The sequence below is a fragment of the Aricia agestis genome, chromosome 8, assembly GCF_905147365.1.
Source record: "Aricia agestis chromosome 8, ilAriAges1.1, whole genome shotgun sequence".
Lineage (NCBI taxonomy): Eukaryota > Metazoa > Arthropoda > Insecta > Lepidoptera > Lycaenidae > Aricia > Aricia agestis.
Genome location: NC_056413.1, coordinates 17028703 through 17046823, shown reverse-complemented (window position 1 = coordinate 17046823; position 18121 = coordinate 17028703). Strand labels below are relative to the sequence as shown.

Sequence of the window (18121 nt, the reverse complement as noted above, 5' to 3'; positions counted from 1 at the left end):
GGCCTAGTGTGTTTAGACACTAAGCGATGAGAGAGTCTGAACACACAAGTTTGGGCGCTCTAAAATTTCATCCGCGCTGACCTGATTTTAATGAAAAATGTGAAGGGTACACTAAGTAGAGGCATTATTATAAAATATAAATATCGTTTCTTCACAAACACGTTCCGTTCCTCTCTCATAGATGTATTACACAAGGAAAGCTTACATAGGTATAATTTACAGAAACTCAACACCCTGGAACGGCGTATCTTACACTATCGATTGCGCGAAAGCAAGAGAAGAGTTGCGCCGCCGCCGTATAAAAAACGTAACAAAGCGTAAATTATAGAAATCGGTACCGTTCTCTATTGTTTCATGGGAATCTGCATAACTGCTTTCTACGATTTCTGATAATTGTGACGTGTACACACTGACTACTAAATAGTGGTACTGGGTAACGCCCCATGGTCCAGTGGTTTGGAGAATGACTCTTGACTTGTATATGCTATTCTATACCTATATATTTAGATTCCCACGTTGGAACTAACAATTAAATATGTAATTTCCATGTTTTGTTTGGGGTAAAGTAGGCTGACAATCAATAGCCGATAGTACGTATTTCACTGGATAGACAGTGCCCTCGTGTATTGTTCACACACTTGGGCATGTCTTCTGTATCGATGACACTATCTTGTATATTACACACATCGGGGCTTATTGGTTTCTGGTACGCCTCCAGGCAATTTAGTGAAACTTTCTAGCAGTTTCCAGGTCTACCATTTTAGCACTAAACTTGGGATAATACTACGATCGGCTATCTAGAATTCTAGTGTGTACTCGAAGTCCCGTTCGTACAATGGTGTACCGTTGATCATTGACTTTTACCCGAGAGTCGAGACACCCGCGACCCGCCTTTACCAACAGTAGATTCGAAGATACCACACTTCCTCATTTATTTAGAAGTACTTTGTAAATTGTAACATATTAAATTTGCACTAAAACGCTGTTTAGTAATCTCTGGTAAATCTTATAGAAGCTTTACCAGATGGGCAAATAACAGCAGAGCAAGCAAATATAAAACACTTTTCAGATCTTTCAGATGAAGGGTCTGAGAAGTGTTTTATATTTGCTAATAGGTAATTAAATATCGGTAGTCAAATAATTATTGCTATTATGGTTGAAGTATCTATCATCGTCCTAAAACCTAAGTGCGAGACGGATGGATAAATGACAAAATATTAGTAATTGTCTCTTGTTTCCCACAGATAGCTCGACCCTAAAAACGTCTAGGTATACCGTAATTTATTTTAAACAAACATTAATCCTTCGATCGTGGATTCTTGGAAATCTATTGTTATTCTATTGTGTCTCGCTCACCGGTGAGCTTATGGGGCTTGATGGGTTAATAGTATTTCTGCCAGGCCAGGCTTAGATCTCAAAAACGCCTACAGAATTTAATAAACTACGGTGCGTACGCCATCGCTGTATTTAATACTTATTTGGCAAGTGGTCGTTTTTTGGCAAAACCTGGCATTCTAACGAGCTCCCGACCGGTCCCGTGACCGCCCAATGTCGTGACTTTGGGAGACCTTGGTCTGGTTGGTTTCAATCCGGCGTTTTGTTCAAAATATGCTTCAAATACTCTGCGTAGGCGGGTTTTTATTTGGAAACCGCCAGATAGTAAGAGGTAGACAGCAAAATAAGCAGAATTTTTATGAAATGAGTAGCTGTCCCGGTGAACTTTGTGTCACTTTAAAACCTTCCCTTGACTTCAAGGATTTTTTAAGACTAAAATGATCAGAATCGGTTCAGCCGTTATCGAGTTATAGCGTTACTAATACAATTGGAAATCCATTTTTATATATAAGTATAAAGACTAAATACACTTATCTTTTATATTATATAGAAGACAAAATAGTTATTATGGTCTGCATGATTGCAAAATTTCAATCAGCCTAACTTTCTGATACTTTCCTCTTAAACAGCATGGATCCATAAGTTTTCTTCTCATATTTGCATTAGACGTTTTCTTCCTACGTTTGCTCATAATCGTCCTAAATCGTTTCTCACAGTATGTTTATCTTTTCAGATAACGACCGTCTTAATGCCTCCGTCAGGATCAGTGGCAGGACAGACGTAAACCAAACGAGGTAAATACAGAATCATATAAAATAACATAAAAGCCATCGAAGAAATTGATTCGTAGGCTGTCGACGGACCTACGTCACTCGGTCGGGCTATGTCAATTCAATGCATAGAGAAATATAATACATACCTACATCGGATAATTCAATGGGTCAATTCAGACCGCAACGCGATGAGGCGAGGCGCGGCGCGATATAAATTTGTATGGATTTGACAGATTTCAATTGCGCGAGTCGACATGCCAATCGCGTTGTGGTCTGAATTGACCCTTAGCGTTGCGGTCTGAATCAACCCTTAGTCGTAATCTGTCGAAATACGTAGGTCTGGCATCTGCCTATGAATCAACTTTTCTGATAGTACATAGAAGACAATTGCGAAGGCTGACACTTCTGGGGAAGCCCTATAGTCTGTAATCTGTATGTCGCTATTCAAAATACCTATTGACATTGTATAATTTTAAGTTACAACATTGTAAACCTTATTTTAAAAGATACATTTTTTTCTCACTTTTTTTGGTAAAAAAGTGGGCCCCGTGCGAGTTTCTTACGCCGGTTCTTCTCGCCGGGTTAGGTCCCGAACCGGTGGTAGGCATCATGTAGACTTTCAGAGAACATTTGCAAAAAAATATTCTGAATAAAAAATTTTGAGTTTGAGTTTTAAAAAAACAAAAGAGGCAAATAAAGCTGACAGAAATATAGGATTAAATATAGGAAATGCAGACTAGGGATTATAAATAGACTAGACTAGATGTGAAATGGACTAGAAATAGACTAGACTTGAAATAGATGTTGAAAAGTGGGTAGAGCGGTTATTTTTTGATTTGAGATTGCAGTAGGTACCTAATTCAAATTTGAACTTTACTAACAACATTCAAAGACAAAAAAATATTTAAAATCCAATAAATAAATAGTAATAAAACCTGATGTGACCAAGTGAAAACCTACGTACTTAAAGATCTCGGAGTTAATTATTTTTGCTGTGTTTCCTGCTTTATAAAAATGATTTCAGTCTGCCACTGGTATGTTATTATCAGAGTCATTGTGTTTTGTGAGAATTTATTATTGTTACGAGTATATTACATATTACTTAACTACGAGTTACGTCAGAAGTTTAGACGGATATAAAGATGACGAGGTGATACTTGATTTCTTGATTCTGTACATAATAATTAATTGATGGGTATGCTAAGCGAAACATTAAGAGGGCGACTAACCCAAAAAATGAATCATCGCCCTTCTCTCTTTCTTTTAGTTTTGCGAATAATCGCCAAGTTAGTTTTTTCTTAATAACTCGATAAATATACAACATTTTCAAAATCCGCCAGGTTAGCGTCTCAATGATAGAATTTTATACAATGTATTAAAATATCAAGTTATTTTTATGGACGGTTACGGCAATATATGAAAAATTCGTGAAAATTAGACTAAAATTTGTGGTTTTTTTCCATCGAGAAACTTTTAAGATATCGTGTTTTCGCTCAGATAAAATTCTTGGAAATATAATGATGATGTATCTAAGTTTAGAAAATGAAACAATTCAGGGCATATTTTCAAGTATAAAAATGAATTATAAAATCGACAATTTTGGGTTGGTCGTCCCCTTATGAGAATAATTATTGTGCGTAGGGTGAATGTGAAGTTCAGATAAGATAAAGAAAGATAATAATGATTCATAAATCATTATATTCAGATAATCATAGTAATATTGTGAAGAAATATTTTAAGCAAAATTAGAATGTTGCCATGTTACTGAAAGTTATAATGAATTGTGTGAAAATTCAAACAAATTAATGTAATTTAGTAACCAACATACTGAACCGGTACTACAAGTATCATTATTGTATCAGTACTGAATACTTTACGCCTTTTGTATCAACAAACACGCAAAGGTCGGATTCACTTTTTATGTAAATTGTGTAAATTACTTTACTAAGGTTTGTTTACACTTTAAAAGTCAGGACTCAGGCATTTCACAAAAACTGAATGAACTAAATGTAATAAAATCTTAATAAATAAAAATTAACTTTCAGATATTATAGTAAGTAGATAATTAAAAAAATGTAAGTAATATGAAACTTAATCATCCTGGCACGTTACACAAGTTGCTTGGCTACAAGCCCATATCATCAGTAGACCTTGTGAGGGGAAAAGAATATTATGAAACACGAAAAGTTTTTTAACATCATTCTTTGTAATTTTTAATATTAATGAAATTCCAAAAATCACTAGTTGAATCTAGATTATTTTACATCAATCTTGTTAATTTACGATAGTACTTATAGCTCACAGGAGGCATTATACAAGAATGTTAATCCAGCCGTCTTCCCGTCCTCAGCCTATAAACATAATGTATCGGCCCGCACCTGACAGATTAACTAAAATATGAGAACATTAAATTAAACCAGTGATGTTTTATAACTAGATCCTACCACTTTGGTCGTGAATGTAAGTTTGTGAGTATGGATATATAGAGGCAGATTAATGTTTGTTGAGGCTAAATGGATTTTAATGAAACTTTAAGCTTAAGTAGCTTGTTTTTTATTTATTTTTTAAAACAGGTGCAAAAGCTAACTTTATAATCAAATAATTGGGTTGATAAAATGAATTGGTATTAGTAAGTATTTTTAAGATCTATATGATTTATATTTATGCTTTATGCCCTAAGGTTTTTTGAAAGACAGTAAGCGAATTCAAAACGCTAGTGAGTAATACCCAGCTATCTAACAACTCTAGGTTTGAATAAAAACTGCTTTAATTAATAATACTGTTATAGCGGATTCTGTATTTGCATATCTGTGGTAATAAAAAGTCGTCTCACCGTTGCACGAAGCACTTACTGTGCCGTTGCTTTATCTAAATTGCTACATCTAGGCCCTACAGCTCTTAATAGTACCGCTAGGCGTCCTTGACTTCTAGATTATTTTTCAGTAAAAAAAAAGTATGGAGAGTGGAGATACGATGTACCATATAGTCTGTGATGTGAAAAGTGTTCAAACATTAGTAATAGTTTGTTTTTTTTGTTTTAAGAACCAACATAAATGGCGCAATCTATACATATTATAAACAAAGTCACTTTTTTCCCTTATGTCCCTTTGTTCCCTTTAATCTTTAAAACTACGCAACGGATTTTGATGATTCTTTCAGTGTTAGATAATATTAATAGCTCCCACACCGGTTTCGGTGACTGTGGCCGGTTTCATTGAAACCAGGCCAGCTACGCAGGAGTAATTTTATTTTAAAGTGCCCAAGTGTGTGCGCAGTACACAAGAGCACTCTCTATTCCTTTACTCTCATAACCCAGTGGGACGGAAGACCGATACGACTGGCGAGAGATCAGGCGCAGGATCGACTTTTTACATGCCCATCCGACGCATGGATCATCTTACTTGTCAGACAATCAGGTAATCAGCCTGCATTGTCCTAACCAAACTTGAAAATAATATGTTTCCAACGCGGGAATCGAACCCACGACCTCCGAGTCAAGAGCCGACACTGTACCACTAGACCACGGAGGCGTTCATGTTCAGTGTTAGATAGCCCATTTATCGAGAATGGTTATATTTTATCACGCCAAGACTAATAGGAGCGAAGAAATAGAGGAAAATGTGGGAAAAACGGGGAAAATGATTTGAAAGGGCTAACTTGAACGCGCTACTTGAACTACTGGTCCGATTTGAAAAATTCTCCAATTAAATCATTTCGAAATCATTCATTTCGAAATGATTTTATGTATATTTATATTCATCATTGTCGAAAGTCTGGATGTCGTCGTCTCTTGGGTTAGGTTAGGTTAGACTGATGGATGAAGTGAGCTGATGAAAAGTTTTTACTGATTATAAATTTTCTTGGCGCTTTCTTTAGCATTTATACTCTGGCTAAAGTGGCGCCACCTTTACTGGATGGTTTTCACAAGACAGAGTTTTTATTACATGACGTAGCTCAGTTGGTGGGCTGTTGGTAGCTCAAGCCGGGGGTCGCGGGTTCGAATCCCGTCGACGGAATAAAAAGTTATCAAAGTTCCTGGGTCATGGATGTGTAAATAAATATGTGTATCATATAATAAAAATCCTAAATATATGTATACCTAGTATAAAAATATTAAGTAAATATATTTCCGTTGTCTGGTACCCGTAACACAAGTCCTTCAGGTACTTAGCACGGGGCCAGACTGACGTGGTGTGAAGCGTCCATAGATATTATTATTAAGTTGCGGAAAATATAGAAAAAAAACAATCTCTAGAATGACAAAAATCCGAAACATTTTAACGAAGGAGTCACTAAAGCAGCGATTTAATCATCAAAGACCAACAAGAATGTCTACGAGGCCTTCTTAAGTTTAGAACAAAAGAGGGAAATAATTATAAATTATATAATTGAATTATATAGTCTTATATAATACGCGTTTGTGTGGTTTGGACGATGTGTCAAGGTTTTTACTTAAACAGTTGCGGTCTTGCCACAAAAGATTTAAACTGCTTTTAACGTTGTTAGTGGCGGCCGAAAAGGAAGAAGTTCCGACCGAGCGAGATAGCATGCTCGGTCAGGCCGAAGCCCACTGACGTCATTTCAGACGTTGTATATATCTTGCCGTTCTACGAAACTTCGATAGCGCGATGCAGGAATGTTAGGCGAATTGTGGGTACCGCCACATCACTCCCCCCCGAAGACCTGTGGTATTCTTCGATGCGCTTGTGTTGTCAGGTGTGGGCCGAAGCTACGCGTGCAATGACCAGGAGAGGGACCCCGTGCTCTGCTTGTTGACCGGTCGTTGTAGCCTATGGCTGCCCCGTTCAAGCCAGACGCGGGTTCGACCGGCGCGGACCTCCAACGCGGCTTATGGTCGAGGAATGTTAGGCGAATTGTGGGTACCGCCACATGCTAAATTGAACAGTTGTTTTGAGACCATTTTGTACTGAATGTTTCTCTAATCGACTGTTCAACAGGTGTGTGGTGTAAATCTTTTGTAGTAAGACCGTTAGTTCTGTTGATATGCTACATAGAAATTCGTTCATTGCGGAAACCGATTTAAAATATCTTCGGTTTAAAAGTGAAGTAGGTGAGCGTAAGATCGGCACCTGGCACTCAGGAGTTCCTAGAAGACGTCCGCAACTCCTTTGCACCTAAATTCGTTTAACGAATTTCACATTTTTCCGGGATAAAGTCCTAAAGGAAATAGGGTTTTTGATGTGGGAGAGCCATGCTTCGGCACGAATGGGCCGGCTCGACCGGAGAGATACCACCGCTTCCGCTGTGTTTTGCCGAGTAAGTGAGTTTACCGGAGGCCCAATCCCCTACCCTTTTCCTTTCCCTACCCTCCCCTATTTCCTCTCGTACCCTCCCCTATTCCCTTCCCTACCCTCCCCTATTACCTCTTAGAAGGCCGGCAACGCACCTGCTGCTCTTCTGATGCTGCGAGTGTCCATGGGCGACGGAAGTTGCTTTCCATCAGGTGACCCGTTTGCTCGTTTGCCCCCTTATTTCATAAAAAAAGGGTACTTTTTTAGCGGACTCAAATTACCTTCATATCAAATTTCAGTAAAATTTGTTCAGCAGTTTGGGTTAGTAGTGGTAACAGCCAGACTTTCGTATTAAAAATGTTAGCAGAGACGTTGTTAGGTAAGTATGCTCATTATCCACAGAATATTCTTAACGTAAAATGAGCCACAGAATTTCCGTAGCGCATTGCATTGCATGCTTCGGCCGCGACATGGTGTATCTTAATACTTTGGTTTTTTTCGCAGTTTTAATCCAAGTCTGTCCCAATCAAGAAGCTTATTCCCAATATTGATTTGTCGCGTTTTAAAACCACAGACAATATATCAATACAAAAAGTTTTAAAGGTGGCAGAATGAAATCGGCGCTGCCATAAATCGTGGGGCATAGACAAGGGACACGGCAACTCTATATTATCTGTGGACTCTTTAGTTTTGTTTCGTGTTCGATTCCCGATAGACTGTATCGATTTAAGTGCTATAAATAAAAAACGAGTACGGTATTTGCCCTCACCTTGCGAAAGTTATTAATATAGTTGCATATCTGACTTCCTGTAAAATACTTCCGTTCCAAGTTTGAAAAATCAGTAGCGGCCTTTTGTATTTTTTGGGATGGGTAAAAATTTACACGAGAGACACGTGACCTGATCAAAAATTCGTAAGTCTAAGGAAGAGTAGACCACCAGCTCGGCGTAGCAGAGAACGAAATATAATATATTGAAAATTATATTATCATTTTCTTGTATTCAGGTTTTCACTTGCAGTAGTACTCTGCACTCTGCAATATTTTTTTGTTGCTCGTCTTATGCTAAGCACTCACATCGGTTTTGCTCGATAGTTTTACTCCAAATCGAGTAATAATTACTGTGTGGACCGCAAAACTGACAGCTCGAAGGCTCGCATTGAGCCGCTCGAAGGCTCGCACCGAGCCGGCTCGATGGAATTAAATATATCGATTTAGAATAAAACTATCGAGCAATGCTGAATGTGTGGACGAAATCCCGAGCCGCGGGTTTTGTTCGACGTTATTGCTCGATCGAGCAAAACCGTATGTGAGTACTTAGCATAATATAATCATTTTCAAGACAAAATATTGCTGAAGCTCTAATATTGCTAATAGTTTATATAGCTCTAACTACTATCTAGTCCCTACCCTTGTTCTTTACGTATTCTATATTTTATCATTTATCGCCACAATAATCTGATCTGCCCTTAAAAACAGCTTATATCATCAGGCAGTAAAGTACATTTTCGTATAGCTATGCGATAACATGCGACGACAATCTCGTGAATCGCTCGTATGAGATAGTTTGGCCAATTAATGCGATGCGCTCGTATCGACACGATATTAATCGTAAATCTCGCGACGTTATACTGATTGAAGTTCCTAAGATCGACACTACGATTAATAAGAAACTATAGGCCTTTGCATCCGATGTGGAACTTGTGGATGATATATTATACAGTATTTTTCAGAGCGAAGTAACCAAGCACATACGTCATTCTCGCAATATACGAGTAGTCAGCCTAGTCCAGAGGAAAGAAATAGTCAATACGTCTGGGACCAACTATGTGCGGGTTTCCTCACGATGTTTTCCTTCACCGTACGAGCGTCCGTATTATGTACTTAAGATCAGAAAATGTCTCATTGGTACACGCCTCCACCCGGGATCGAGCTTTGGTGTTCGTTCTCGCTCATTACGACTTACACACGATTCATAAATACTACGAATTTAATGAAGTAGTAAAGCCCAAATTTTTCAGCACTGGGTGGGTGCTGAAAAATTTGGGCAAACCACGATGAATTATGGTTAAAAAAACACTTTCATTCACGTCAGCTTTTTAAAAAAGAAAACTAGATCGAAATCGGGCCACCCGTTTCACAGACAGAAAGACACGTCAAACTTATAACACCCCTTTTTACCCCTTTATATCCATACTAATATTATAAATGCAAAATTGTGTCTGTCTGTTTGTTACCTCTTCACGCCCAAACCGCTGAACCGATTTTGCTAAAATTTGGTATGCAGATACTCTAAAGAAAGGATATAGGATACTTTTTATTCCGGAAAAATGTACGGTTCCCGCGCGATAAACAAATTTTGGCGCAAAGGAGTTGCGGGCATCATCTACTTCACTATAATTAATATATTGATCTCATCCAGTGACGGATTAAGACTACTTGATGCCCTAAGCAATCTATGCAGCCTGTGTATCCGTATGTCAACTGGAATCGGTCTTTTTTTTTTATGAAATAAGGGGGCAAACGAGCAAACGGGTCACCTGATGGAAAGCAACTTCCGTCGCCCATGGACACTCGCAGCATCAGAAGAGCTGCAAGTGCGTTGCCGGCCTTTTAAGAGGGAATAGGGTAATAGGGGAGGGTAGAGAAGGGAAGGGAATAGTTGAGGGTAGGGAAGGGAGTAGGGTAGGGGTTAGGGGATTGGGCCTCCGGTAAACTCACTCACTCGGCGAAACACAGCGTAAGCGCTGTTTCACGCCGGTTTTCTGTGAGAACGTGGTATTTATCCGGTCGAGCCGGCCCATTCGTGCCGAAGCATGGCTCTCCCACCTAAAAACATTAGTTTTTTCCTAGAAACTTTTTTGGTTTGGTTTTTGGTGACGTGAGATGTGATACCCTAAGGACGGATGTTTTTTGTCCTTATTCTGGTGTCCCCTCAGACGCGATGCCCTAGGCAATTGCTTAATTCGATTGATCCGTCACTGATCTCATCCTGACAACTTCGTAAATCGTAATCCTCTCAAATACATTCTTATAGCGTCCAAAACTTGGTCGGACGAGTTTAACCTTCCCCCAATATTTGTTTTCGATCTATTGACTTTAACACTTAGTGCGTGGCGAGGTACCGTTATGTGCGAGCGGAAATAAACCTTACGCGACTGGAATAGGGTGTATAATACAATAAGCGTGACATTCTATCCCGTTGATGTCTTTTATACGGAGCTTGGTACAAGGCAGCTTTGTTCCGTGACTTTCTTTGTTCTCTGTTTGTTTGTTTGTTATCACATATGTTAATTGCTAATTTTATTGCTTCACTAGCTTGTGAATTTTAAATTTGTCTCTAATGTAAATTATTAATTTTATTGATTCACTAGAATTTTCGTATAAACAAAATCCGTGCATTTTCTTACAAGATTTGGCATATGTCCTCCTTCATGGTCTACTTTACAGAGTGTAACAAAAATAAGTGATAATACTTTAGGGTGTGTACGTGTGCATTGTAGAGAGTTCACTGTGAAAGTAGGAGCTCTGAAAGACGAATAATTTTTTTCACTTTTGTATGGGCAAGGGCCCGAGCGTCACGAGTTTCCCCATACAAAAGTGAAAAAATTTTTTGGTCTTTCAGCGCTGCTACTTTCACAGTGAACTCTCTACAAGGAACACATACACATCCTAAAGTATTATCACTTATTTTTGTTACACCCTGTATATCTGCGTAAATATTATGTTTGTGTGATTGTCCGTATGTTAATTTAACGCCAAAATCGCTTCCGCACTGAACCGGATCGGATAAAATTTGACATTGCGATTCTCCGAGGCCCGGAGACATTTAAGGATAGTTTTCAGACGCAAAATATACTGTTTGATTTAGGTCAAAGTCGCTTTTTTTCCTCATGTCCCTTTGTTCCCTTTAATCTTTAAGACTACGCAACGGATTTTGATGATTCTTTCAGTGTTATATAGCCCATTTATCGAGGAAGACTAATAGGAGAATGTGGAAAAACGGGGGAAATTATTTGAAAGGGCTTATATCGCGAACTACTGGAGCATTTTTTATGTTATTTGGCACAGATAAGAAGTGGACCACGTGAAGGCTTTCGATTTTAATCATTTTTTCAGTGGCTATATATTTTATACCCGTGCGACGCCGCGGCGGGTCGCTAGTCTTAAATAAAACTAAAGCAGCAGCTCAATTTTTTTTGTGAGTTTTCTGAAGAACTGACTATAAAAAAAAACTAATTTCATAGATAATTTGAAGTTAAAGTTAATATTAAGTTAGTTTTTGCGTTGGTATCCGGCGGACGTCGCGAGCAGCGCGCGGCGGAGGTAACCTTGAAGAGCCATTGTTTGTACTAACTCAACCGCATAAATGGGTCGGTACCGAATATTCGGTAGAGTTTACTACTGATATTCGGCGTGTAACTGGAATTGATCGTGCCGAATATTCGGTAGCGAGGTACATTAGCTACAAAATCTATATATATAAAAATGGATTTTCAATTGTGTTAGTAACGCTAAAACTCGAAAAGGGCTCAACGGATTGGGCTAATTTTAGTCTTAAAATATTCGTAGATGTCCAGGGAAGGTTTTAAAGTGACACAAAGTTCACCGGGACAGCTAGTTTCATATTAAATATCAAAAGTGTAAAATACTAGATGACCCGGTGAACTTCGTATCACTTTCCTCATAATATGAACCTTCCCTGGACAAAAATAAGTGAAAATACTTTAGGGTGTGTACGTGTTCCTTGTAGAGAGTTCACTGTGAAAGTAGCAGCTCTGAAAGACGATTTTTTTTTCACTTTTGTATGGGCAAGGGCCCGAGCGTCACGAGTCTCCCCATACAAAAGTGACAAAAAATTTTGGTCTTTCAGCGCTAGCAGCGCTTTAACAGTGAACTCTCTACAAGGAACACTTACACACCCTAAAGTATTATCACTTATTTTTGTTACACCCTGTATACAGTAATATTTTTTTTTAGTTTCTGTATCATGTGAATTGTATAATTTGTGAGCAACACACATTATGATAAAGAAAATTAAAAGTACCATTATGAGTATCGCTAAATGTTTAATTTAAATCAGCTCTTAAGTGACTTTAACAAAAACATTTTGAGCGCAAAAACATATTCACATCATTCATAAAAATAGTATTCAAAGAATTATTATGGCATGGCAACGCTGTGTTGTGGTGTTTTCATTTTGCATCATTCTTTGACATTTATGCCTTATACATTTAAAATACATTTTACGTACTTTTAGTACATTGTTCTATTAAACACCTCAATGGTGGCAACTTTATGGTGCATTAAAATAAAATAACATCACATTTATTTATTTAATTAACTTATTAGTTATTTTGTTGAAAGAACCTGAGAATTATAAATAAAAATTGTCCTTTCCCGGTTCTCAAAGTATCTGCATACCAAATTTCATCAAAATCGGTTCAGTGGCTTAGGACTTAGGAGTGAAGAGGTAATATATGCTAGCTGTCCCGGCAAACGTTTCTTTGCCATATAAAGTATTTCGCCCATATTTTATTGAAGTGACTAAATAAGTATGTCTCCATGGCAACGTCCATCGCTATCCCGTCGCACAAACAATGGTCGCCGTCAGTCTCGAGTTGTAATATTTTACTATTATTTATTCAACAAATGCACTTATCAATATAAAAAGTACTCAGTAGCCGATTCTCAGACCCACTGCATATAAAATTGGGTTAAAATCAGTAAAGCCGTTTCGGAGGAGTACGCGGCCTAACATTGTGACACGAGAATTTTATATATAAGAAGAAGATAATAATATAACATAGATAATTATAGAGGTATGGATGATAAGGAATATACTACGATAATAATAGTTCAAAGGTTGTCTTCCGTCACAATATGAAGACAAAATTAACTTCCTCGTCCACTTTGTGATTGGTATATTTTCAAATACTAAAACTAACCTTTAATGCAAGTTTTGATTCAAAGTAAACAAAACTTTATGTTTAGTACATAAAGTTTAATTTAGATTATCTTCAAAATGTGATTTTATCAAACATTAAACAGTTCTAAATTAGCTTTTATTGCATCGTAATAAGGTTGAAAATTATCGTAAAGTTTTGCATAATTATAATATTTTATGGTCAATTTCGGTTAACTCAGAATGATATCATGCACGAAGCTTGTTTTGACTTTTTGAGACAAAAACTCGTAAATCCTTATAAGATTTACTTTGCTGATATTTAACGTCTTGCAAATGCATTAGGTTTTCTTATATTTGTATTTGGTAAGGTTTTTCAACTTTTAAACCAATTTAAACCATATTAATTTATTTGTGGCTATTATTTTTTTATATCTAAGTTTGGGAATTAAATGATCATTGGTGATTATTTTATCGTTTCATATTTAAGTCACTTCCAATAATAATTGGAGATAAGAATAAGAAACACGCTATCACTACCAGCCTGCCTAGCATACGCCATACGCCATCGAGAAAACATCACTGTAGAGTGATGTTTTCTCGATGTTTGATGGTTTGTCTCTTCATTTCTATTGATCCTAACATGACAAACATTTTTTCTCGCGTAGATCTATCATTCGATGATAGATCTACGCGAGAAAAATGTTTGTCATGCTAGGGTCAAAACTCTAGTTTTGTCGAGATGATGTCGAGATTTGGGCATTATGAGACGAGTAGTTTTTAATTATCTCGACAGTGAGATATCTTGTTGGCGTATGCTAGGCAGGCTGGAAACAGCGAAGCAGGTAATAGACATACATTTTTCTCGCTCTGTTACAGACCCTTGTAGGGGTATTATATGTATATTGTATGAGTATTGTTCATGTATGTAAACGGCAGTACGGCCAGTCATCGGGTGTAAGTGCGCGCGATTAGTTGCGCCCAATAAATATTAGCTCCTGTATCAATAAGGAAACTCAATGAATTTTTACAGTCATAAATACTGAGACGATAATTTTTCATACCGGCGGATGTATCTCCCGTCTCCTCGGAGGTCGCCTCATTTAGTTTTCCGCTGACGGTCTCTTGTTAAAATTGCACGGCTCTTCGCACCTTCTGGATCTGGCTCCAAACCGGAAATGATAGTGACACAACCAGTCAGGACTCTCGGGGGTCCTAGCCACAGAGTTAGACCCATACCTCGATCTGCTTCTTGATCTTGAGCGTCCCCTGAAGTTAAATCGCGGTTTTCTTCGAACCTCGTTCCGTAAAGCAGCTACTTCCAGCATCAAGTTGTTCATCTGCGTACATAATTCCTTATCAACAGACACCTGGGCGGAATGGCATCCTATATTGGCCAGCTCGCCCGTTAAGGAAGTCTGGTGCATACTCTCCATCACTTTATCCGCAATCGGCGACAAGTTGTCCAGTTTTTGGTCTGCACTAGCGGCTAATACAGCTCTGACCGCTGGAGGTAGACGCGAGAACCACAAGCTCTGTACCGTCTCTTCACTAGCTTGACAATTTCGAGCGAGCTCTCGCATTTTTCTGAGGAGCTGCGAGGGCTTCTGCGAGCCGAGGTCTAATTCACTCACAAGCCTTTGAAACTGTCTCTCTGGTGATTCCTCAAATACCTGAAGCAGCCTGTCCTTCAGTGCCTGGTATTTATTACTGTCTGGCGGCTTGTACACGATGTCCGACACTTGTTGGAGTGCGTCGCGTCCGAGTTTCGATATCACCAACTGGAACTTGCAGTCGTCACCTTGTTTTTGAGGATTCATCGTGGCCTCGAACTGAGCGAACCATAATCTTGGTAGCTCCACCCAAAATTCGGGAATTCTTGTCGACACCGAAATTGTGGCTAAATTGGATTCCTCTGTCTTGATTACTGCCTGAGTCGTCGGATTGGCGGGTGCCGGGTTCGGCGGAAACTGTCCAGCCACAGCGGGGTGCATCATTGTTTCACACAAATATCACGTCGGGGTCACCAATTTAGGAGACCCCTAACGGGAATGATAATCAGAGATAATATATTGAATATTTATTGGGCGCAACTAATCGCGCGCACTTACACCCGATGACTGGCCGTACTGCCGTTTACATACATGAACAATACTCATACAATATACATATAATACCCCTACAATCAAAATCGGTCAGATTGCAACGCGCACTTCAAACTGCAGTTATGCAACATTCCTAATTCTAATAATAAAATTTACTGTGAAATTTCATCCAATTGTAGACCGTACATTCCCGAACGTTTTCGAAAACTAGCCTTTGACTCTATTCATAATATAAGTCACCCGGGAATTCGCTTATCTCGAAAACTATTATCTGAAAAATATTTTTGGCCCGGCATAAATAAAGATGTAGGGGTGTGGGCTAAATCGTGTCTAGGGTGCCAACGTTCGAAAGTATCCCGTCACTCAAACTCTGAGCTAGGCGAGTTTCAAATTAGTGAAAAATTCGATCATATCCATATCGACATAGTAGGTCCCCTGCCTACAACTCGAGAAGGATTCAGGTATCTCATCACAGTCATAGATAGATTTACTAAATGGCCCGAGGCTTTTCCGGTAACGACTATCACGGCCGAGGTAGTCGCTAAAGTGTTATATGAGGGGTGGATTTGTCGCTTTGGTAGTCCTAAAAGGATAACAAGCGACCAAGGGCGGCAGTTTGAAAGTGATCTTTTTAATTCATTAATGAAATTTTTGGGCATTAAAAAATGTAGGACCACGCCGTACCACCCACAGAGTAACGGGATGATCGAACGGTGGCATCGTAGTTTAAAAGCGTCGATAATGGCGCGGCTGAGTTCTGAATCATGGAGTGACGAGTTATCCACGGTTCTGTTAGGATTGCGGGCGGCAATACGAAGCGATACTAACATAAGCGCAGCACAGCTGGTCTACGGCCAAGGTATTAGATTGCCAGGAGAATTTTACACTGAGACGCCGCAGACAAACCAAGGTGTACATGTATACCTCGATAAGTTACGACACACGTTGAGTTCATTGAAACCTAAGGCGAGTCTACACTCGAGCGCAAAATCGTTTTTTGTCCATCCTGACTTAAAGACATGTACTCATGTCTTTATAAGAAATGACGCGGTACGGCAACCGCTGGTACCACCGTATGATGGTCCATACAGGGTATTACAAAAAAGTGGTAAAGTATACACCGTGCAGCTACCCCAAAGACAGACTCGAGTTTCAATAGATAGACTCAAACCAGCCTACCTGATGACTCATCCGGTACCTGATCGCACTCCGAATGAGCAGGTAAGTTTAGCTAAGCAATTTACAAATAACGAGGGTCAAACTCCTAGTTCTGATTTTGCAAGTAAGTCATGTACGGTGCAGCCCAAAATTTCCCGGCAAGGTAGATTGATCAAACGGCCTGTTAGGTTTGACTTTGAGTAGGAATAAAAATAATTGTTATGATAGTGTGTGCCTGCCCTTATGGTTTCTAAGGAGGCTAAACGTAAGCGCTGATTCTAGTTCTAAAATTAATTAGCAAGTATTGTATTGTTGCGCAATAGAGTATATTGTCCAATTAATATAGTGTTATTTCAGAAATTGTTTCACATTTGTAATCTGTACTTTACGAGTTAAACATTGCTATATTCGCGAGCATAATGGGAAAGAACCAAAGTAAAGAGCAAGAGTTCATAATTGCTCAAAACGGAGCGAACAGTGCATCCGCTCAACAAATTGCAATGGATAGTAAGATAAACCACGTGTACGTGATGTTGTTTTGTGTAATAGCAGCGGTGGTCATGCTGTACATCTATGTGCTGTACCAGCACTACAAGAAGCATACCATTAAGCTTTTTAATAAGCAAGTCGGATTATCGTCTCTTTCGTTTGGGCTGAGCCAAGGGGGAAATGCAAATCAGCGCCCATATACTGTGCAGCAAGTATAGTGATAATACTGTTTTATATTGTGTCGCGCGTTTAGTGCTAGATAAGTTTTAAATTGTAACTTGTACGTGTATAACATTTTATGTTGTGTCTCCTAGCAGTGTAAACTGATCCCAAGACTTCGGTCGTAGGGCTAGGTAGTATGCATATGTGCATGATAATTTGATAAACGAACTTGCATTCCATTGTAATGCACACTTTGTAATCAGTTATTATGATATAAGTAATATGATATTTGTTTTGTTATAACTTTAAACGTATACTGCACTATAATATGCATGTAAGCTGTGTCTAAGTACACAATCATGTCATAATATATATATATTTTTTTCTCTTTCACTTGACTTTGTATGTATCTAATTTTTTTTTTAAAAGGGGGGGAATATTGTAGGGGTATTATATGTATATTGTATGAGTATTGTTCATGTATGTAAACGGCAGTACGGCCAGTCATCGGGTGTAAGTGCGCGCGATTAGTTGCGCCCAATAAATATTCAATATATTATCTCTGATTATCATTCCCGTTAGGGGTCTCCTAAACCCTGTTACCTTTAAGAATTTTTTATCGTCACGTATCCTGACGCGGTTTCAACATTTTTTACCCATCCCAAAAAGTGCACAACGCCGCTAATTAAGTCTTCGCTTCAAAAAGGCTAATGTGAAGTTTTCACCGGAGCTGCGTTGCGAGAAATGTGTTATAACATCCAATAGAATCGCTGCGGTGTGCGTGCTCAGGAAAACGCAGCGTTGTATTGGTCCTTCAAAACATATTCCTCGAAAATAATAATAGCTCCCACACCGGTTTCGGTGACGGTGGCCGGTTTCATTGAAACCAGGCCAGCTACGCAGGAGTAATTTTATATAGTGCCCAAGTGTGTGCGCAGTACACA

General features: G+C 38.7%; 2 protein-coding genes across 4 annotated transcripts in view; one reads left to right on the top strand and one right to left on the bottom strand.

Moving 5' to 3' along the window:
- The window catches only part of LOC121729956, an 89776-nt gene that overhangs the window by 28333 nt on the left and 43322 nt on the right, over positions 1-18121 (top strand). For 2 of the 3 annotated variants that reach the window (XM_042118716.1, XM_042118714.1), the window contains exon 2: positions 2069-2129. The exons of the other annotated variant lie outside the window; for it this stretch is intronic. The gene's annotated coding sequence lies outside the window, so the exon portion shown is untranslated. The remainder of the gene's footprint in view (positions 1-2068; positions 2130-18121) is intronic. 3 annotated transcript variants of the gene reach the window in all.
- On the bottom strand, positions 14367-15260 carry LOC121729584. Its single transcript, XM_042118143.1, has one exon. The coding sequence runs from the start codon at positions 15258-15260 to the stop codon at positions 14367-14369; it is 894 nt and encodes a 297-aa protein (XP_041974077.1).